At 37.6% G+C, this 24,343-nt stretch overlaps 1 protein-coding gene across 2 annotated transcripts in view; it reads right to left on the bottom strand.

Moving 5' to 3' along the window:
- Positions 1–24,343, bottom strand: part of LOC140148345 (S-adenosylmethionine sensor upstream of mTORC1-like) — an 85,828-nt gene that overhangs the window by 14,726 nt on the left and 46,759 nt on the right. For both annotated transcript variants that reach the window (XM_072170268.1, XM_072170269.1), the window contains one exon: positions 6,388–6,502. In XM_072170268.1, the coding sequence (XP_072026369.1) occupies positions 6,388–6,502 (115 nt within the window). The remainder of the gene's footprint in view (positions 1–6,387; positions 6,503–24,343) is intronic.

Here is a 24,343-nt window from a genome sequence, read left to right on the forward strand (position 1 = left end):
GACTTGTAGGGGTGAAGTCAATTTTCAAGCAGGCAGGATAAATACACCTACATCCTTTTGGGTATGGCGGTTAATTGACTGCTGATAGCATGAGATCATAACGTGATCGTATGATCAGGGTTACACACTGACACAGTCGTAAGTGTTCCTAAAACATGTAGGTGTAAAGTGTGCTGAGGCTTGTGGATCAACGTCTAGGCGCTGTGCCTGTGCGTAGCGCACTATAAATCACTGCGCTTTGTTTAAAGGTATTTGCTACTTGCATGGTTCCGCCATTATGCACTATGTGCGGGGAGAGCCTCAAACTGGCAGCATGCATGAATGGGAATTGAACCAGTCATACAACATTCTGTGTAAGGTTACGTAATTCTTCCTTTTATGTATGCTGACAGTCTCTGGCAGGTTCTCCCTGCACATACTACATAGTGCATAATGGCGGAACCATGCAAGGAGCAAATATGGGTCTAAATCCGCTAGTCCAAAGGTCCACTATACTCAGTCAGCGGGACTAGCTTTGAAGTTCTGTGTGTGCTGTGTTAGCTTAATTAGCGTTATTTCTTGCGTGTACATGTGCGCCACTTTGATCAGGTGCATAAAAGAATGCACACACTGACACGGAGCACGCTGAACTTTAAAGCTAGTGCCGCTGACTTGAGGTAGTATAATAGAGTATAGTTCTAAGGGGTGTGTTTGTGAGTGTGTAGGTAAGCAGGTGTGTCGGTTATTTTACAGTGCATGTTGCATTCCTATTCATTCTTACAGAAACCACCAAAATTAGTATTCGAAGAATTAGCATGTTCCTCCCTATCCAATTAAAAAACAAAGTTTTACAAGGCCTAATGTAGCTTTGTGCTAAAATTTAATACATACAAGACACTTTTCAGCTTGTAACTTTATTATCCAAGTGCAGCCGTAGCACTTGCTCAGTGCTCATGATCTGCAAACTGAGCTGGTTCAATCCTGGTGCATGGGGGAGTTTCAAAAAGCACTTTTTAGGTATGAGGGGAACCTGTGCAAAATCCTAATCAGAATGGTTTCCTGGTCAAGGAAACTCCCTTCAGTGTTGACATTTCCATATAGATGTCAAACTCATTACTCTACCACCTCACATGATGCCTAACCCTGGATGAAAAGGGTGGTGCTCCCTTCCTTGTTAATTTCTTACAATTTCCAACAATTTTTTCTTTACATTTGGGGCTACATTTTCTTCTGTACCCCTAAACTACACTTTGTTCATCTTATAAAGAGTAGAAAATTTTGTTTTTTGTTACTGCGTGCATCAATGAAGTCAAAATCGTAAATAGACATAGGCTATAGGCAAAATATTTAATTCTCGATCATGAAAGCCAACTTCGGTATGCACAGATATTTGCGATGAGCATACTACACAAAGATCACATGCTTACGGAGCAAGTACACCTTTTTAGAATTGGCCAATCACAGTCATCAAATACAGTTGTCACTAGGCAAGGTCATTCGGTCATGTATGTTGCGTGATCGTATTATTCCACGAAAAGTGAGCTGGCGCAACAGTACGCAGACGGTATGTCCTCTCATGATCAAGAATTATAGATATTTTACCTATAGTCATGCATTACGTAAAGCCCACTTAGGGTAGGTGCTGCTCTTAACTATGTGCACATCATTATATACCAATCCACAATGCATTTTGTCACTTCAACAAAATATGTGAAGGATCATTATCATTGATGACATTTTATACTGACATGCTCTCTTCCAAAATCAAAATATTTTCTAAGATTTAAAGAGGCGTGGTCAGATTTTTCATGTTCTGTTTTCTATCTTAGATTGAGGCCTACCATTAAAACAATATGTTTCTAAATTTTGAGTTGCGTTGCTACAGCGGTTTTGATATGAAAAGCAGAAACTTTTTTAACAATGCCCCATCATGCCCTTAGGATAGTACATATACTTCCGGTGTAGTAACCATAAATCACTACCTTTTTGTTCACATCATTTAAACAAAACATATCTCGGGCGTTAAATTTCACTGGGGTAATGAGAAAAATATGAGCTTGAAATTTCTTCTGATACCAAAATCTCAGTTTTGATGAATAAAAATGGGGTATGAGGCTGTCGATCGGGTCATGGCCCCTTAACTTATTTGTTATATTTTTGAGACTTTAATATTTTTTATAGTGAAAATATTATCTCCAAATATCTGTTGAATAAAGATCAAACAAGATGATGTAATCGGTATGTTTATTTTTAAGGGTATGTGGTAGACCACATGGAATAGAACACCAACTGGTAATATTAGTCACTTCACTCTGTGGTTGCTGCTTCACCGGGGAATGACGTCTTTGTACTTTTGCATCAATAGCTGCATTGTTAATCAAAATAACAGGTTTCAATTCCAAAATGAAATTTATCTCAAGATTTTTGGATTGGCTTTCACCGCATTGTACTTGACTACTTATTGAAGGGTTTAGGAAATGTGTTGCTGAATGAATAAGACTGTCAATTTCATCAGGATTAACTCTGGACCATGACAAATTATGTAGAATGATTTGTTCCTTATAGTTATAAATATAGGTTACTGGAGAAGCAATATGACGGATGAGGAGTCAAACAATTTACCTCTTGTCTAACTGGTGGCTCATGAAAGAGCACTGCCAATTGCACAGGAGTAACAGTTGCCGATTGCAACTTGTTGCTCTGAAAAGAACTATACCTAAAATACACAGGAGTCAAAGAAATATGTAGTTTGCCCATGCCTATTGGGGACTGGAATATGCAGAGTCAGAATCCTCTAATTGTAAGGGTTCTTCCTAATAATTTACTCCAACAACTTTCTTTTACTCCAGTTGTTATTTGATCACTGTTGACCGAGATAGTTTGACAATTCTTTGATTCTTTGATTTACTTTTCTGATTTAATGACTTTTAAACTTTTTAAAACTTCCATTTCATTATATCTTGTACAGTCTTCCCAACAAAGAACTTGTCCAGGTACAATGTATGCAAAACGCTGCTGAGAGAGTGGTTGCTCGCATCCGCAAACAAGATCACAACACATAATGCACATTGGCTACCAGTGCATCAGAGGAATTGAGTGCAAAATCTTGCTTCTGACATACAAGTCACTCTCTGCAATGCAGCTCCAATCGTGTGCAACAACTTTCAGGGATGAAGAGATTTGCAGTGTAAGCTCCAAACATACTATATTTGGGACCTTAGCTATGTTACACAGATTTAAACATGTTACAAGCCATGTGCAATATCCGTCAAAATGATTTGCTTAAATTAAACACACCTTGAAATTACCACGCAATCTTTTTGATACAAATGTGCGGCCGATTTCCACAATTTGCTAATATAACGGCGGCTTGCTAAGTTCACATACATAAATATCATTTTAAATTTACATTTAATGTATGTAAATTTATGCACAAGTCTATCACATGGAAAAGTTTATTTAGCAGCTTAACCTACTGTTGGTAACAATAATGCCAGCTAAAAATACCTCTTGTTCAAGTTTATACACCTTCCTTCAGCTAGCAATTGTCCTTATTTTCTTTACACAGCGAAGGAGTCCGGGAACTGGGGAGTCTCAAAACAAAAATGGGGTTCAACCAGGGGATCCAGAAATTGGTCATTTCCTCAGCATTACTTAAAAGAAAGTGCACTATGAAAGAAAATACAAAACCGCCATGCCACTTTTGAAATAATTTACATTCAAAAATGGGAGTGGCAAATGTGAACAAAATGTCACATAAATTTTATCATGATTTTGATCATTTTATTCATTTCCGTCACTTTTTATTTGAAATATTGCCTTTGATAAATGAAGTTATTCTAACGATTAGCACACTGAATTTTCTGGACGTAGCTTGGTGTACGATTTGACTTCCTGGCCAAATGAATACACAATTTAAATCAAGCATGTTTATAATTTATAGTACAATCTTTAAAACGTTTATAATTCATTTTTATCATGTTCGTTTTTGTTTCTTCCTGCACCTTTAGTAGGGTAGAATCGTGCATACTGTAGATCAAGTAAGCTCATTAAAATGTTGATGCCTTGCCTATTTTATAATCCAGTTGTGCAACTATTTCATTATAAATATATACTTGATTGCAAAGTGTTGAACATAAACTTGTTTTCAAAGAAATTTGGTAGGATTATTTTTATCACCGACTGATTAATGTCATAAAAACACAAAATTAGAAGGAATTATCTGATCTGAAGAATTGCATGACCTGCAAGTAAACCACACTGTAAAGTGAAGTATACTATCAGTTAGTAATAGGCGAGAATTAATCCTGTGCTTGTTACTGCGCGTGTCAATAAAGTCCCAACTTACACAAGCATAAATTCACAAACGCATCCATCCATCACACAATAGGCAGTTTGCTTAGGACTGTCCCCAGCTGTGTCTTGGCCATTTTATATCAATCCACGAGGTTACGAGTCCTACCTATTACGAGTTTCAAGTTGATGGAATGTCTTTGGTCTATTTCCTCCTCATTTTCCGTTTTCTAACACTAATTCAAAATCAAGGGTTAGGTATTTTTAACCTTGACACGAACCAATACCAATATAACCTATCTTTAAAGTTAACTTTATGTAGCTCTGTTTAGAGTCTCAAGTTATAGTTATTTTTGCGAGAGTATACAGAATTTTGCTCATTTGTTTCTTTGTTTTCATTTGCTGTACTCTTTTTATGTGTTGGGTGTGTTTGTAAACACTGGCAAAGAAGGACACACAAACAGCAGATGAACAGGAATCACACACATCCGCAGTTCCTGGACATGTTACTAGATTGAAATATATCAAAACTCTTATATTATAAAGGCAATGAAGAGAGACTTGGCTTTACTCTGGAGCCCAGGAAAAGTAGGCGAATAGGCCCACGCACAATCACAGACCTGGATTTTGCAGACGATATTGCTCTTCTAGCTGACAACCTCAAAGACGCGCAAGATCTGTTACATCTTGTTGAAGCTGCTGCACAGAAAGTGGGACTAGGAATGAATGCCAAGAAAACCAAGGCAATGCTGTACAAGGAAACTCCGTCTTCAATAAAAACACTGGACGGAAGCGAATTGGAGATAGTACAAAACTTCAAATATCTAGGTGCATGGACTGCCAGTAGTGAGAAGGACTTCAACATCAGAAAGGCACTTGCTTGGAAAGCATGCAACAGCATGGTCAAGATCTGGAAAAGTAATCTACCAAGAGATCTAAAGATCAAGTTGTTTACCACCACTGTAGAATCGGTACTAACATATGGCGCTGAAACATGGACAATAACAACCAAAATGAGAATAGCTATGGATGGCTGGCTGGCTGCTATACCCGTCTCTTGCGGAAGGCACTAGATATCTCATGGCAAACTCACACCACCAACAAAGAACTATATGGGAATCTGTTACCAATCTCTGAGAGGCTCAGGATTAGAAGGTTAAAGTTTGCAGGGCACTGTGCAAAAAGCGAAGAGGAAGCAGCTTCAAGTGCTCTTATGTGGCAGCCCAAACATGGAAAGCGAACAAGAGGTGCACCCAAGAAGGATTATATCAAGATGTTGGCAGATGATACAGGATTAATAGGCCCAGACATCAAGAATTGTATGCTTGACAGAGCAGTTTGGAGAGCCAATATGGGAGTCCGACTACAAGAGTCGACATAAGCAAAGCAAGCAAGCAAATAAAGAGCAGTCTGGACTTGGATAAGTCCATGTAAAAGCCGATGGGCTATTCCAGCCGAAATCCATACACCCCCTATGGAAGACATAGCATTAACTTTCCACACAGGGAGTGTGAGTTTCAAATAGGGTTACCTGAGTAGGTGACTCCAATTGAAACCTGCACTCCCTATGTGGGAGATTAAGATCATGTCTTCCATAGGGGGTGTATGGATTTCACCTGGAATAGCCCAATAAAACCCAAACAATTGAGATAAAAATTTGGATTGATTGAGCTCATATTTATTGGTCGTGCTATGAGTTTTAAAATATTGGACTCAACGTAATACCACTGCTGGATAGTGTAAACCCAAATGGTGTATCACTGTCAAAATTTGTCAGAGTTAACCACTACCAGATTTCTATTGCTGCAGACCGCAGCCCAGCTACTTTGTGGCTACTCTAGTACAGCACCAAAAATCTAGTACAAGTGTATGTACTCTACATGTGATTCCGATTGTGTGTACTCTAGAGTACCCACACAGGTACTCTAGAGTACCAATGAAGAAGCTGGGTAGTATGTACCTCTAGGGTGACAGCAATAGGAATCTGTTGGTGTAAGTGTGTGGGTGTGTGGAGGGGTTTGTGTCGGCATACAGGCACCTGTCAATTGAAGGACTTGCTTGCCGGTTCCAATATGGATTGTTCTGTGATGTCAGGAGAAAAGATGTATACTTTACCTGTACTGCTGGAGAGATATCAATGCCCACTGACAGGAATTCTGGGTACTCTAAGAATGGATTAAAACAGCTTCCTACATCTAGTAACCGCAACGGACCGGAAAACGGTATAAATCTGTACGGAAAATATAGACAAAAACAAAAAGGATTCCAAGTTAAAACAACAAGAAAGTTTGGTTTTAAAACAACAGTAATAACAGCCAAAAACTGGCTACATTCAAGTATGATTTTCCTGCAATAGAATGACCATCAAAACTGAATTTGAACGTTTATTACAGCATGAATGGTACGAAATATAAGAAACAGAGCGATAACCAAGTGTCTTGATCTCTACCTCATTTTGCTTGAGTACACCCCGTGTTTTGTTATACACGAGAAAACATCATCTAATAAGGCTAACCCTAAATTTCTTGAACTTAGGCTTAACATTGGGCTATTCCAGTTGAAATCCATGCTATGGAAGACATCACCTTGATCTTCCATGCAGGGAGTGTAAATTTTAAATGGGCTTACCTGAATGACTGAGACTGACTCCATTTGAATCTACACCCCAGTGTGGAAGATTAAGGTCATGTCTTCAATAGGGGGTGTATGGGCTTCAGCTGGAACAGCTCATTGAGAAAGCAGAACCTGTAAATGATCTGCACCCACACATCCTTCCATGTATGATGTGAGGTATTAGGTTACATAACATGTCTCACATACTGCTGCTCATGATAGCGCTTATTATGCAATTTGTTATTATCAATATGTTACCTGTCCTTATCATTATGGAAGATAAAGCTGTATAAATTATTTTTTTGATTCTCATCTCCAACCTCATAGTTTTCAGAAGTTGGTCCAATTTTTTAATTATTTAATTATTAAGTTTACATTTTCATGATATCAAAGCTCCAGCAGTTCATTATTATGATAAAAAAAGTTGATTAACCAACATGGATTACTTTAAAGAAGTTTTTGTAGAATTCTACTCCTCAGAATCGTAATACAAAAAGGACCCAATCAAAAAAATAGTTGGCATTCTTGTACTAAACAATTGTAATGTGTGCTAGAGCTATCAAAGGTGTGAGTGAAACATGCATGTGATAAATGTGAAGCACAGACTCCTCCTTTTATCTCACCCTTCCCCCACTCCCCATCTTTCAATGCTGGAGGATCTCACGGCCCTGTTGACAACATAAATTGAGGGAGCGAGGCAGAGATATATCAAAAGACAGGAAAAGTGTGCCAACATTTTTTCCAGGATTGTAGCTCTATATTCATTTATTGAAAATGAACCTGGGACAAGTGACCAAGTGCTTATGTGTGGCATTGGACATTTATGGGGGCTCGTCCGGGAAATGGGCTACAGCAGGGGTTAAAGAGTATCTGCCTCTTCCTTAACCCCAACGCCCCAGGTGCTTTTTGGCAAAGGGGAAGGAAAAACGGAAGAAAGAGGATAAAGTGAATAGTTGTTTCCCAGTTTTGAACCACTGGCCCCTTGGGTGGTAGACACATGACAGGGGATAGCATGCCACAGGGGTGAAGTTTGGCTGGCCAACCTGGCCATATGTGTGTTTGCGTGATGATGCTATCAGATCACATGGACACTTGCAGTTGCTTTGTGCATTGAGATTTTGCAGGGTTAAGGTTACACATAAATGATTGCAAACACCAGCATCAACTTTGATATGATCAAGTACAGCTAATGATAATTATTGATAAATACTGCATAAAATTCTAGGTACTTCTCTATCAAGTCACTTAACCATCCTTGCCAAATTATATGTCAAGGATTCATGAAATAATCTGCCACAATGATTACAAAAACTTACATAATATGACAAACATACCGCCATTGTGACTCCCATTTGTTCATAACATTATCCAACTCCCAGGTAAGCAGTGCGGGTGGGTAGCCAGTCATTTCCTGCCGTAACATTATGACATGTTGCAAACAATCTACATTAATATCACGTCCTTGATTTGAAAAAATACCCAAAATCTCACTATCCATTGCATAGTTCAAATCATAATTCACTAGAATAGTAATGTAGTTGTATTTTTTGATAAACAGGGATGAGATTGGATACCCAAATGTTTCGAATTCAATACATGTCTACACATTAATGTTCAGTTAACTGAACTTTGCCTATGTGGTATTGTGAACTGATAATGGCTGGTAAGGAGTGGCCCGTGACATAACAAACCCTTTCCTGTTATTACCAGAACGTATTTTATTGTACATGAATTATGTTAGGAATCAACATAGACCTTAAGGTTAGCCGAGAGTTTTTCATGCGCTTGATTTCAGAGGGCGTAAGTTCATAACAGAAACAGCCATGCAGAAAATGAACAAGCGCATCGGGACGTAGGCCTACTTATATACAATAGAATATCGATCCACGGTCAAGACATGAAAAGGCTACGAAACCTGGCTTAGCTCGTGCCCGGAGCTCGGATGCCGGGGTGCCACAAGCCGTTTTGGCAATTTTCACAAGGATTTTATAAATTTTAAAATTGATTGGGGCACTTCGTCAAGCTACGCCATGGAAAATGTGTTGATTTTGAATTTATAGCCTTGATATCTTTGATGAAATCAATGCTGCTAGTCCCCTGATTACAGTGTAAGGGAATTATTTGTAAATCGAATTTGGGATGAAAATCAACAAGACAGACTTAGCAGGCCTACAAATTTCTGAATTATATAAAGTGAAAAACAATCAATCCCGATTCACTACACTCAGCGAATCAATCAAAAAAAAAAAAAAAGAAAGGAGCAAGAAAGAATAAAGAAAAAGTGAAAAAGAGAAAGAAAGAGAGAGAAAGAAAATGAACGAAAAAGAAATAAAGAAATGAAAAAAGAAATGAAAAAAGGAAGGGAGAAAGAAAAGAGGAAAGAAAGGAAGTAAAAATGAGAAAAGAGAAAAAAAAAGAAAATTCATCCACACTGAGACTCGAACCCACACAAATAGTTCATACTAGATTCCCAGTCCAACGCTTTATCCACTCAGCCATATATCAGCTTACGCAATTGACTGTTCTCAAAGCGGATGATAACTATAATTGGATGCAATAATTTACATGATTACAATCGCGTCCGCATTATGGCTCTTAGAATAAACACGCATGTCGGCGCTGAAATTTTGAACGAACTGATGGAGGAAAACCTTGTTTTTTGCAAATCTAGCTTCAACTTGGAGTGAAAATCAAATGGAATAGCAATTGGCAGAATGTTGAGAAATAATGTAGGTATTCAGATGTCTAAATTAACGCCTCGTAATCAAGATATCGATAATTTCACAAACCAGCTTTTTCTCAAGCAAATTCTCCAAAATTTTCCCCAAAACGGGTTTTAAAATTTAATCGGTACTGTATTTGGTTCTTCCCCATGGCAACATTATTTCTTTGATCGATTTGTAATACAATACGAAAAAAAGAAAACAATCGCCGGTGTGGATTTATACGGAGCGCACATTTGAAAAAAAACCTCATGGAACGTGTTTTTGATCTTGTGAACATGGTGGGTAAAAATGCTTTAAACGAAGGATTTTCAAATTTATTCTAATAATTTGTATATAACACACACAAAATGTTAAGCTACATCCAATGCACCAACATTTCACTCGCTGCGATATTTGATTACTGAGAAAACTCTGTTTTAGAGAACAACTTTATACGCCTTTTATAACGTTTTTTATCGCCTCTTTGTGTAACCTTAAGGGATGGGGTATGAACGTTTGGACAGTATTTATTGTGGGACATTAGAGCACATCAGACATATCGAATTGCATTCTGAATACGAAGAATATCCTTCTCATATCAAATAATTTTGATTTTTTGAAATTCACAATGTAATACACATTTTATGGCAAATGATTAAAATTAATATTTTTGATATTTAACAGTTCTCGAAAGTAAACTTTATAAATCTGATGATTTATACTTAAAGTGTATGTAGGTGGGATGAAAAGCCGACGATCAATTGAAAATTTTGACCTTTCCTATTGAAGATATGGATTTTTTTCTCCAAAACACCAAAAAAAATTAGGTCTTTTTACTTTACTTGAGGACTGTTATATATCAAAAATGTGAAAATATCAAATTTTAATAATTTGTCATAAAATTTGTATTATATCGTGAATTTCAAAAATGACAATTATTTGATATCAGAAAGACATTCTTCGTATTCAGAATGCAATTCGATATGTCTAATGTGCTCTCATGTCCCACAAAAAATACTGTCGAAATGCTCAAAAACGCTCATTCCAGATCCCTTAACTGAGAGATAGACATTAATGTTATATAAAGTATGATGAATCAGCTAGTGTCTTTGATCTAATCAGTATGGAGACAGAAGTGATGCTAATTACGGACATTTTTATGTTTGTACTTCTACTTCCGTCATACATGAGGCAATCACTAGCGCAAGATGGTCGCCCACTCACCCGGATGTCTAGAAATGTCACTAGTTCTAAAAACTATTCTTTTATTCTGTGAAACAATGCACATAAAAATGCTACATGTCATTTGATTTGGGGAACAAAAAACTGGCAAATCATGATAAGTCCTTTTGTGATTTTGACATGCTCAGTCTTGATATGCAGTACATCGACAAGATATAAGCATTTGAAACAATCTCCTCCATTTTTGACAGAGTGAATGAATTACGCCTCAGAGGGAATCCCCTGTTACTTTATATCTCCGCTATAACTAGCAGTTCTAACCAAGCTCAATTAGCCCTAACGCCCCAGTTGCTTTTAGGCGAGGGGGAAGGAAAGAAGGAGGAAAGAAAGAAAGAAATAGAAGAGAAAACTTTTTTCTCAAGTGCGGTTTTGAACCCCCGATCCCTCGGGTGCCATGCCTGTGCACTGGCCTACCTTGCCACGGGGGTTTAGCTTGCCCGGCCAAGCTTTCCGTCGCCATATCACATGGGATACCTGCTTCTGCCTACGCTTTCTGAATTGAGGTTTTTTGATGTTTGGTATGGTTAGGGTTAATACTTTGCTTGTTATATGTAAGTACTATGACTACATTAAGATGAGGCTGCTAGGAATACATGCTTTTGGAGGCCAAAATACGCACCTAGATTTGAAAACAAAAATATGAGATTTTCCGCCAAAAGCATGGAATCTTTTTTTTTTGCGACTTTTTTCTTTCTTTTTTTATTTGCAGATTTGGAGAGTCCCTGGACCTAATGCCAAGTTCCGCAATCATTCCGAATTGATTTTAAAAATTTCTAATTTCATTATCATTTTGATAAAAGAGCACAATTAATGTAGTACAGAACAATACACATAGTATTCAAACATTACCATAACTCTCACCCCGGGCTCTCACCTTCCAGTAAACTAGGGTTTTCTGACATAAATGTATGCATTTACAAACTCAAGACATTGATTGTATACTCCTTTAAGTGCACCAGTCAACAGCACATCATGACTCAATGCAGATGTATAGATGGCTTTCATGAAACTACCTCAGTCCTTCAATCCAATCCTCTTCATTTACCTTCAGTGACTAATTAATGAGCTATGCTAATCCCACATCACCATTACAGATTGTTGCCGAGTGCTGTTCAAAACAAGTCAGACTTGCAGCTAAGAAGTGCACACCCTAGACACACCACAATAAACATTCACAACCAGAATCAACTACCCAAGTTTTGATCAGATTACACAGGAACAATTACACTTTGATATTCCCAACATCCCCTTACTTCCTGACTGTCAGTCTCCCACAACCTTTTCACCAATGATTGCTTACAACAACATCATTTTAGGAACTACGGAATTTGACTTTGACACATAATACACTTTATTAAAATAATATTGAGAAGTCCTGACAATTATTAAATACATGCAGCAAACTGTTTAATGAAACACCAGTTTATATTTATGACATTTGATAAAACTTCAGAATTACAGTTCAATAAAAACGGCAGAATCAAGTTTTATTTTTTAATTCAATATGATGTCATTCGAAGTAAGCTACATATAAACAGCACAAGTCCCCATTTCGTCTTTCAGAATTTATATCGCAGACATTTCACAGACCAAGTGTCCTGCAGCTGGTGCAACACACCATCCTGCAGTGATTTCCACTGGCACTTGGCCCAATGGCTCGCCCTTCCCACCCTGCACTTTTCCAATGCACTATCTGATCCTATATAAAATACCTGCCTGACCTTGAGATATAAATATATTTTCCAGTACGTTTCACTTGGTGAAGGGGAACAAACCGTTTTGCCCAGTTCTGGGAAAAAACACCTTACAAAAAACTCAAGCTGGCTGCTACTCATCATGCAACTATCACCCTAACGATAACGGATGGTTTCAGGAAGTCCTTAAGATGGTCATTTGTCGGTATTTATAGTTTATCTGCTACTGGCAGCAGCTCCACTAAGTGGCCTTATATAGTGTCACATACAATGATCAACTAATTGAGCCAATCAGTTTGGGAATACTTCATTACAGATGGTACTTGATAGTGTGTGCCATAGTATGTGGAAAGGAAGGTCTATATGACCTTGAATCAAAACATTCATCAACCATTATATATCACCATTAGGCAAGAAAAGCCTATGTGTCATTGGCCCCTGAACATGTTTAAAGCAAAACCTCCTATGCAACCTCTTTGCAGTTTTGTTATAAACATGTTCAAGGGCCACAAGTACATAGGAGGTTTTTCCTGCCCAATGACGATATTGATCCTTTTCCAAAGGAGGGAAGGTTAGAGAACCTTCATTCACCTGCTTGATGAGAAATCCAAGCTCTAAATCACTGACTTCCTAAGGAAACCCAATTCTAGTTCTCACATCTTACATGTGGAACATGGTTGCAACCTTTAATTTCTGCAGGTAAGGCCAAAAAAAAAAAGTCAAATGTGAAATGCGGGTTTTTATTTATTTTTTTTTTTTATAATCCATGTCTTCAAATGAAAAAAAAATACCCTTTTTTCTGCAAATTGGAATGGAAATTTACAGTGGGTCTCTCCGACACAAAAAAAAATCATATTTCTTCATATTCAAGAATATTTATGATCCCCTTTCAACCTGCAGATTAAAAAAGTATTTAAAAAATGTGCGATGTTTTCTCCAGTAGTTTTTCACTAAGCTCGTTTGTTGTGTGATGTGTAAATGTTTACTCCAGTAGTGTTTTATATCATTTTTTGCGATTTTTTCCATTTTTTTTCTTCAAAAGTGAAAAAAAAATCGAAATGCGCAAAAAAGCCATCAAAAACGAAATGCACGCGCTACAGGAAACAAACTTTTTTTTTTTTTTTGCCTAACCCAAGTAAATTCAAACTCATTCTTTTCACATGTCAAATTCACTACTCTTGATTTGCTTAATAGTTAATTTGAATCATCTGCAATTGACAAGCTGCTTTGTTTCTTTCGTATATTTGATTCAAAAGACCCATGGTTTAAAATAATAGGATGAACCTGACCTGTATCCTCTTGATTAAACAGCGTGAACACCTGTCCTTGCTTGATTATGTTGTCAATATAGTCTAAAATGTTGGAATAAATTTCACAGAAAGATCAGTCATTTCCGTATTCTAATAATAATTAACACATGATATGATCAATTATTCTCCACAAATCTTTGTTAATATTGTAGAAAACTGTCAGTAAGACATAAATAAATCTTCAGCTTTGTGAAGATGCTTGAGTATTTCTGAAGATGCTTAAAGCCACAGCTAGAAACAACAGAAATGAGAGTATGAACTGACCAGTAGATACCAGTTGTAATCCTACTAGTTCATGGCACACTGGATGGGCCAGGGGAAAAGTAGTCCATATTTGCAAGACTATCCATGCCTTCAAGGGGGTGAAATAAACCTATACATGTTACTGTCTGGCCTCCTGTCTGATCTTTCCCTGGGAAATGAGGTTTCCAATTTGGGCCTTTAAAGTATCCGAAATTTTGTATTTGAATTGTGAAATTGGTATTGTGTAATAGATGGTGGGGTTCAAATGAATTAAGAATTGATAGTTCTGCTTGTTTGTTAACACTCCTATTTTTGTTTTGTTTTTCATAATATTAATGCAATAATAATAATTCAACAACTCTTCCTATATCTTTGTACAGGCATTGTTAATCCATGACGAATCCACACTCTTTCAGAAGCATACACGCGAACACAAGTTAAACGTGTGAGCGAGTAGAATTTGTCATGCCTGGAACTCAGTTGGGTGCATATATACAAGGAGGTAGCAGCTAAACATTGCCATTTCTTTTGTAGCTTTATTGCTGATATCAACAGAGAAATCATTGATCTCCTGGCTAGGCTGAGTGGCAATGACCAGTTGTGTAGCCAAGGGGGACGGAAGGGGGCAGCTGCCCCCCCCCACTGTGAGAAGACTTGATTTCAATTGAATTCAGAGTTCAACAGTACGCAACCATGAGCCTAGAAAGAAATTTGAAATACTTTTCAATAAAATATTGATATTGTTTAATTCATAACATAGTATTTTTCAGCTATAAAGTCAGTGGCGTAGCGACAGGCAGGTGGGGGCATGTGCCTGGGCGCCATCCTTAGGGGGGGGCGCCAAATTGACCAATTCAGCATTGATTCTGCACCCCTCCAAGTGATGAAAGCCAACAATTTTGCACGCTTTGCACACATGTCAGCGCGAATCAATTGAAAGATTGATTTAAGACCGATATTCAACTTCATTATAACCAAAAATAATTAGCGGTAGACCCTATTTGTGCAATTTTCACGCGCTGGGTTTCAAATATCAGGGGAGGGGGAACGTCATTATGTATCCATAGCCCTGGGCGCCACAAGCCATAGCTACGCCATCAAAATTAAGAGCTACTGCTCAGTGCTCAGCCAATTGCTTTTCTGATACACTCATTACTTTCACCATGAATGTTTGATATTATTTAAGTCAATTTCTTTGATTCTCAACCTTAAACCTGACCCATACCAATGATAAATCACTGTACAGCTTGGAAGCACATGGACATCGATTCTTATAAAAGTACATTTAATTTTTGTCCATGAGGTCAAGTTTCAATTGTCTCTGAGATTACCACAAGGCTTAGTACAGACAAGGATTTCTTAGTATAACAGCCTGAGTCAAGTATAATATAGGTCCAGTGCCAGGACAACTTGACCACATGATTCAGGCCATCAGATCACAAGACCATGGACGTCCATGGTGAAAGTGCAAATGTTACAGTGTTGCGTTATATTTTTACTATACCTTTACTGGGCTATTTCTGATACTAATATGGCTCACTGCAAACCATATTCTGCATTTAATATTTGCAACTTCATGCTCTATAGTGTAGCTACTGGGTCAACTGGCCAAATGACAACTGAATCTTGTGAACTAAAAAAGAGGAAAAATTACGGTCCATGAAGATTTGAGTCCTTCCACTCTTACAAGAGGATGATTTAAGGAAGCCCTATCATGCACTGTAAAAGTGTTATCACTAGAGTTTCAACTGCCACTTTACTTTTCAAATCCCATTGAACTCTGTGCAAAAGATGTTGTTTTAGAATTGCCCGTGTGTCATTATTACTTGGTCGATTTCAGATCTAAAGTGATGTATGCATGAAGGATAATTCACACCTTCTGTAGATAACATAAAATGTGAAATCGACTGGCATTTTGAATGTGTATTTATTGTAAATATATCAGTCCAAATTCAAATTTAACCATGCACGTGTGTATGCAGTGGGCGGGCAGTGGTGTCATGTTCACTCACACAGCTGTGCTAACCGCAAGACTTGCTGGGAAGTGCTTAAATCATCCTCTGCACTCTTACCAAGGTTGCATGCCCTGGATATATTTTGTTCATCTTATAAATGGGAAGACTTATTGGATTTATAATAGAACGGCATGCACACAGTTGTGTGTAGTGCCTACAACCCCCTCCGCCCCCTTGTGCTTTGTTCAATACATGACTGGCACACGCCTGTGAATGTAAGCAAGCGTAGGTTGGGATTTTATTGACATGCGCAGTAACAAAGCAGAATCATTTTTGCCATTTATGGTTTGGGCAAAGAAGGACCGACAGGGTCATATGATAATTAAGACTTTGCTTATTTAGTGAAGGAACCCATTCCTGATTTACCCAGTACACACACATCACCAAGAAAGTGTGAAAAATAAATGGTATGAATAACAACTTTTATCTCTAGTCTTCCCCCAGGCTCTCCTCATTCATTTTAAACCAATTTACAAGTTTAATGATGTTACACCCTAACACATACTTATATGAAACATCAAGGCATAATAGGGCTATGCTAAAAGGTTGCACTACCCATTCAAGACTTCCTTCACTTGGCACAGACTCTTAACTCTTGTCTTTTTCTGTGGGGTTTTCCCCGTTTCATCACTTAATTCCAATGGGAATTGCACAATTTGATATTGATTAGGCAAATTTCAAGTCACAGTCTCAATGTTGGCTCACACATAAGAAATAAGCAGAATAGCAATGTAATAAAGGCCTACGTGTAGAACTGGTATGCAAGGAAAGTGATGACAATAATGAAACACTTATCACGCATTTGTCCTAAATTGTTCAAAGATTACTTTTAAAATTTTTAAACAAAACTGTAATAAGGCCTACGTGTAGTACTGGTATGCGAAAAAGGTGATGACGAATATCAAACATTTATCAATTACTTTATGAAATTTTGCAACAACTACCTGCATGAATAAGGTATATTGCTGGTAGCAATCATTAGGCAAACATGATGCATGCTGGGAATGTAAAGGACTCAAAAGTTATCGAATTCATCACCCACGATGGTCAATTTGAACCTTTTCATTCGCAACATGCATCACTTTTGCCTATCAATTGCTATCAGCAATATACCTCATGGAGAAGACAAATTTAACCTTTCCTGTGATCACATATGTCTACAAATTATCTTGTGTTTTAATTGAAGGCTATTAGACCTGAGAAGAAGTGAAGTAGTGGGCCAAAGGAAGTAATCCAAATGATAGCTCATCTCAATAACAAATTACAGGATTAAGTCATTACCACAAGTCACACGACTAATCACATAGACCATGTGGCCGAACCTTACAGACAATACAGCCAACTGTGTCTTATTATTTTCCATCCATAGGTACATTTGTTTTTTCTTTCAGGTTTGAATGTGCTATTCCATTTAAAAACCATACTACCCCTGTGGAAGATTTAGCTTTAAGTCTTCCACAGATGGAGTACGAGTTTTGAATATAATATACAATTGGGTAACTTCAATTTGAAATACTCACTCCAGTTATATAGATAGGTAAAGCCATTATACAGGGGAGTATGGGTTTCAAAATGATTAACCCTGACCAATTACATTTGAAAAACATACCCCCATCAGTGTTAGATATCTACAAACATCTTCCACAGAGGTAGTGTGTATTTCAACTGGAATAGCACAATTGAAGGCAAACTTGTGAGACCAAAAAAAATTGCCCACTTATTAGAGAGACAGAAAAAAAAATTCGCCTCACTAATGAGTAAAAAAAAAGAAAAGAAAGAAGAACAAACATTCCTCCCGCCCAACTCTGTATAACTATGTTTCAATGGTCTATGGTAAAGTTGAAAAAAAAAATTACCGCACAAGGCAGCGAAAAAAAATGCTGGCTTTGGCGGTGAAAAAAAAACTTCTGCCTTACCCAAACTCCCATGCTCCCACTGAGAAACAAATGGTGCGTCCTTGAAGTGAAAGATGTGAAGTAGTGAGCAAAAGGAAGTAATTCAAATGATAGATTATCTCAATTACAGACTTAAATTCGCCTACTGCATCGTTCTGCCATATGCGGGGAGAGCCTCGAACTGGCAATAGACATGCAAGGAAGTATTACATAACTTTACGCAATGTTGTATGACTGGTTCAATTCCCATTCATGCATGCTGCTGGATCGAGGCTCCACTCGCATATGGTGGAACCGTGCAATGGGTGAATAGGCAGTCCGCAAGGGCCAGGTTCCGACCAATTCTGGTTGGTCCTTGAAAAGTTCTGAAATGCACAAATAGGAAAACACATATCTTTGAAATAATTTTGGGCCTCTATGGCCAGTGACCAAATATAATTGAGCACCCCTGACATAAACCAGGTGCATGAACATTACCATGAACATACCATTAACTATGGCTCATTATTTTCCATGTATTACCTATAACAGAGTGTCCAGGGTACAATTTTGTCATATTTTCAGGAAATCAAATTATCATGAAAGAGAATGGACAGTGTCTGACTACTAAGAAGTGAATATGGTAAGTGTTCATTGTTTAATTGCTTTCAAATTTGACAACTATGTCTCATTATTTTCCAGAAAAGAATTTCCAGGGGTACAATTTTGTCATATTTTCTGGAATATAATCAGACTCTTCTGAAATGTATGAGAACAGAATAGAGCCTGACTAATTTGAAGTGAAAATGTGAGAGGTCACAGGTTCGAATCCCTAGGATATCAAGTGACTTCATCCTCTCTCGTTTATTGTTTCTTCTTTCCCTTCCGATAGCAAAAAAAACCATGGGTTTGGTTAATATCAACATCCAATATCTAAATCAAATTACTGTAAAGAAAGATGAGCTACAAGTGTTCAGCTGATGATACCACTTTCTTCCAAAAATAGCTCTTTATATAAGGTTAAAAACCTAAAGGGGTTTATGTTCTTATGAAATATAAACAAGAAAGCTTGCATGACCCCTAAACTTTCACCCAATATCCCTCTTCATTGCCTGCCCACATTAACCAATCAATTTCAATTATCCAACCTGATATTACGACTTCTGGACCTAAACGACATAATTGGATCTAACATATTCGCAGGAATTCTTGACAGATGTTGGACGCTCAACGTCACACAACATTACAAAGATTCGTGGAAGATCGAGTTAAATATATCGAGCCAATTTGCTGGTTGTGCATACATTTCACAATGCAGGTTTCAGTGCTGCAATAACCTGTGCGGTTATGTGTCACTACCACAACAGACTTGTATCAGATTCAATCAATTGGGACTTCCTGAGCACAATCTGATCACATCTAATGCTAGCTACAATGTGCACTAAAAACAAACTTGATAAAAAATGAAGTTTGCATGTTGAGTGGGCTGATACATTGCTGGAAACAGCCCATGTTACATGCTATAGGTTTAGCTAATTTTTTTAAGTGCAATGTCAGGTGAATTATCTATTTTACCCCTCTGGAGAAGTGGAGATAATATGTGGGTGGAGATATGGATCCTAAGACATCTCTTTGTGCCACACAAGGTTCATGCTTAACTTTGCATTTTGGCCCAGGTTGGACCTTGCACAACCAGTGCAACTTACATTAGTTGAGCATACTCAGTAATGATGTTGCATGATGTATAGATCTGCAATCCAAAACACATTGCATTACGGGGAAGGGGCATATGATCTATTCAGTATACCAAGTTCAAATGGCTGCTTCACCTCATCAAACTTGGCAACATACTCTAATCAGTATATAAAACACCCATCAAAGACTGAATCATTATTGCTTTTATCTCATGGCTGCAGTACGTGGCTGCAATATATACACGGTGAAACTTTCTGGCTAACCAGGGTACCAGACCCCTAATGCATTTTTGGCTTCCCGGCATTGCTTTGTAAAATGAAGTGAAATCAAGACCTACAATTATATTAGTCACACCTATCAGCCTTGGCCTGCCCATAGTCTAGCTGTCACTGAATGAATCTTGGCTGGCTACAAAAAATGGGCTATTCTATTTGAAATCCATACACCCCTTATGGAAGACATGACCTAAATCTCCCACACAAGGAATACGACATTCAAAGGTGTTACCTGAACGGGTGACTCCATTTGAAATCTACACCCCCCTGTGTGAAAGATTAAGGTAATGTCTTCCATAGGGGGTGTATAAATTTCAACTGGAATAGCCCAATAAACCTGCTTTACAAGCTTGCAGAAAATTCATGGCCTTATTAACAACGATTGGAAAGTCACACAAATTGACAAAAATCCATGCAAACTTTACCAGGTCAGAAGTCATGTAATTTCAGAGGGTATTTTGAGTTAAATTTTGTCTACAATCATACGATTCTTGGTGAATCTTATCCAAAACTAGTTTCAAAACTTCATGATTTGTTGCTTTTGTATCAAATTTCACTGAAAAAGACCTAAATATGACACATTTTTCACGCAAGCTTCAAAGTTGCCCAAAATTTGTGAAATTACAGTTGAAATTTTTGAGTCACTGGACGATAGTTCCAAGTCACCTAATCGGACTATCAAGTCGCAGGTTTACCAAATGGCAACCAAGTTGCTTTGTTGCCGATGATAACAAGCACCATGTGACGAAGTCCTTAAGGTAGGACTCTCATGGATGAGCACCACAGTCAGTCATTGCATCTAAAGAATACTCAATCAAACCGCCACATTGTATGTTCAGCCAGTATCGTTCAACAGAGGCAAATTCTCTTTGACATATGTACACAGCTGTGATTCATGGCAATGTTGCGGGGATTTCCGGCTGTTTTAGTAAAAACCTCTGCTAGCATTTAGATGTAGCCTACTCGGGGAGATATTTCCTCTGGCGATTCTCTTGGACTAATGATGGATTTAAAGGAGAAATGCAATGAGGGTATTGGGGTTCTGCAAATTAAGCCTCACTGTAAGACTTTGTGATCCTTGTGAATGGCATTATCATTCAACCTACACGTGCCTTTACCTTTCCTGATGCGCTATTCTTTAATTCTCAATGGGCACAATAGACTTTAACTCACAGAAGATATTTTAACCTCCCTGGAATTGAGAATGCGAAATCCATAAACCTATTGCTCATTCAACATATTAGTTTAACAAAACAAATACATAAGATTGTAACATGCATGATTTTAGTTTAGTGCGGGCAGTACGTAGCTATGTGACAACCAATATGTGATGATGGCTTAAACGGACCCAGGTTATTTCATAAGGCCAAATATATTCATTATAATAAAAGAGCTTTTAAATTCTGAGTCCAATCTACAACCACCAAAGTATTGAGAAACACGGTCAAGCACCTACATCACTCATTGGATTGACTGATGGCATCTAGGTGCATTGCCTATGGTGCCTTAACCCTAACCGCCTAAGGCCTTAGAAAGGAAGGAATAAAGATAGAAAACAAAGAAAGAAGTTGTCTGCCAACAACATTGGGTCAGCGACACTTTGCAATGAGTGTTGGGCTTCGCTGGCCAGCGAAACCGTGCCTATATATCACTTAAGGTGATTGCATTATCACACCACGTGGGATGCACGCACAAACAGCGCATATATCAAGTAGTATTTTGTAGTACATGGTGCTGTTAGGGATAATGTTTCAAAATGGTGCCCAACAATTCTCTGCTCTCAAGCTAAGCATAGTGAGTCACAATTAAAATATTTCATAGGTGATCTTTAACATTCCCCTTCCAATCCCATTGCAACTTTGCACTAAATTTGGAAGACTTGTGCCGACACAGCATTACCCATTTTTAAAATAAGGATGATAAGAACCAGCTCATTTTAGTAAAAACAAACTAGATGTAGATAAACTATGAGCAAGAAGGCTAATAAATCACATAAAATCCCACTTCCTTTCAATAACAAAGTCATCAACTGCTATCTAGTCTACAAATCCTGTGTGCTGAATGTAATGACAATAACATCTCATCTGCTCTACAGCTGCAAGATAAACCCACTTGCAAAGAACAAAACAACAAAACCAAATTAAGCCACCTATCACATACAAACCATACATTCACCTGTGAACATATTGGGTTTATTTCCCTGCACGTCAACTTGCATGACTGTTGACATCTCCATTAAAAAATGGGGGAGTTTCCACGCTCGGTTTCCAAAAGACAGTTCAAAAGGAATTTCACAATTTCATTGCGGAATGTTTCCTGTGTGCTGTTGAATTTGTAACTTCCCCCTCCCCTTAATGTTCTGTCGTGTCTTGTGACAGGTGTAATTATACAGACTGGGTCGCTGATGAGGTCAAAAATTCACCGGGGATCACCAACTGACTGCTGTTAAAAGAGATTAGGCGTTGACTACCGTGCAACAAACACAGTATGTAGACAAATCTCCCACGTCCTGCAAACTTCGGTTGCATGAAAATTTTTCATGTGAGGTTTTCATTACAAATAGAATGATAAAATAAAGAGGACTTTCAAATCACAAGTACAAATAGGCACATACATTGTAAATGTTTTCATGCCCAATTCTTTGATGCTGATTTATCTCTGCATTCAAGACAATTTTTTATGTCATAAATTTGCGAAAAAATTGTCTAAATTGGATTTCAGGCCTATACTTCCAACAATGCTGTATATGAATGAAATGTTTCGAAATGAAATTAAACACTTCACTGATGAGACAATTGGCTGTTTCACTAAAAACCTAATATACAGGGTGTCCCAAAATAAAGCAGGTCCAAATAATATATATAATGCTATCTTTATATGTGTTTTAAGCAGACATTCTGTGTTGGCATAGATGCCAAATCTTTCCGATTCCATTTGTATTGCAAAAAACTGGAGTCTGAAGATATCGGTAATGGGCACCACACACATTTTAGCTACATTGTATGACCAAGTTTAGTTGTGCAATTTGATTTGATAGTTCATGTGAGACCTTTTTCTGTGTGTAGGCGCAGGCTATGTGAGTTCATATCAGTGTAAACTTGAACTTGCTTTTGAATGTTTATTTCATTAAATAGCATAAACACCTTCACCTTTTTTGCCAATCAAGATGATCGGAACCTTGAACTAAACCTGCATACATCTATAATGATGACATCTAACTAGATCAATAACCACAGCCTAACATCAAAACAACCATGAAAACGTTATCACAATATGGCATCGTCATTATGACCAGCCTATATCATACCACTGGGCACATGACGCCACTGGCACATGACATGGGACATCCTGGCTCAATAGCCTTACCTGATGACCAGTATGCCTAATTCATTTCTAACCCTTTTCCTGAATTACCTGGGAGTAGATAACAACCAACCCAGTCTTGTATAACATATATGACACAAAACTATACAACAAATGGATCGTGTCAATGTTTCCGTACATATTTTTTTACAAATTAAAAGCCGAGTTGGGCTTGATTCTTAGACTAATATCTTTTAATATACTGCGCCAATAAAGTATCCTTACACTTGGAAAAATAATCATAATTCCAAAACTGAACAATATTGGGGTAAATTTGTTTTTTAATAGATGCACTATCTAATCCTGCACATTATGACACCACATTGAATCCAATGTGACCTCTAGAAGTAAAGTTACAAGCAATTGAATAGACGAGGGTCCAGTTTTAAAAGTGACAAACTGGCCTATACAAGGCGCAAAAAGATTCCAACAAGCGAAACAAAGAGACAACACAATTTCTTCAATGAAGCGTTATTTAAAGAAGTTTTTATTTCAGTTTTTACTTCTCTATATTTTCATAACTTTCATTTTATTTGTCAGTTCTTATGTTTCAGTGTTCTTTTGTTCCTTTTGTTTAAAATTAAAGCCAAACGCATAAATTAGCCATTCACCACTCTCAAACCAGATGTCTAGTCTGTGGAGTTTTGAATAGGCCAGTTTGTCACTTTTAAAACTGGACCTTCATCTAATCAAATGCTTGTAACTTTGCTTCTTGAAGTCACATTGGATTCAATGTGGTGTCATAATGTGCAGGATTATGTAGTGCATCTATTAAAAAAACAAATTTACCCCAATATTGTTCAGTTTGGAAATTGTGATCATTTTTCCAAGTGCAAGGATACTTTATTGGCGCAGTATAGATCAAATGTAACCCAGAGTTGTTTGCGCTTGGCCAAAGATGTAGCTTTTCAACTGTGCTAATCAAAAATGAGTTTCAAACATGCAAGTAATTTTGTTCTTACTATCACATGGTGAAATTCTTATCTCCTTGCATAAACATGGAATGTCTGAAAACAATGATTCAAAACACAAAACCTTCAAT

Source organism: Amphiura filiformis, chromosome 3 (assembly GCF_039555335.1).
Source record: "Amphiura filiformis chromosome 3, Afil_fr2py, whole genome shotgun sequence".
Classification (NCBI taxonomy): domain Eukaryota; kingdom Metazoa; phylum Echinodermata; class Ophiuroidea; order Amphilepidida; family Amphiuridae; genus Amphiura; species Amphiura filiformis.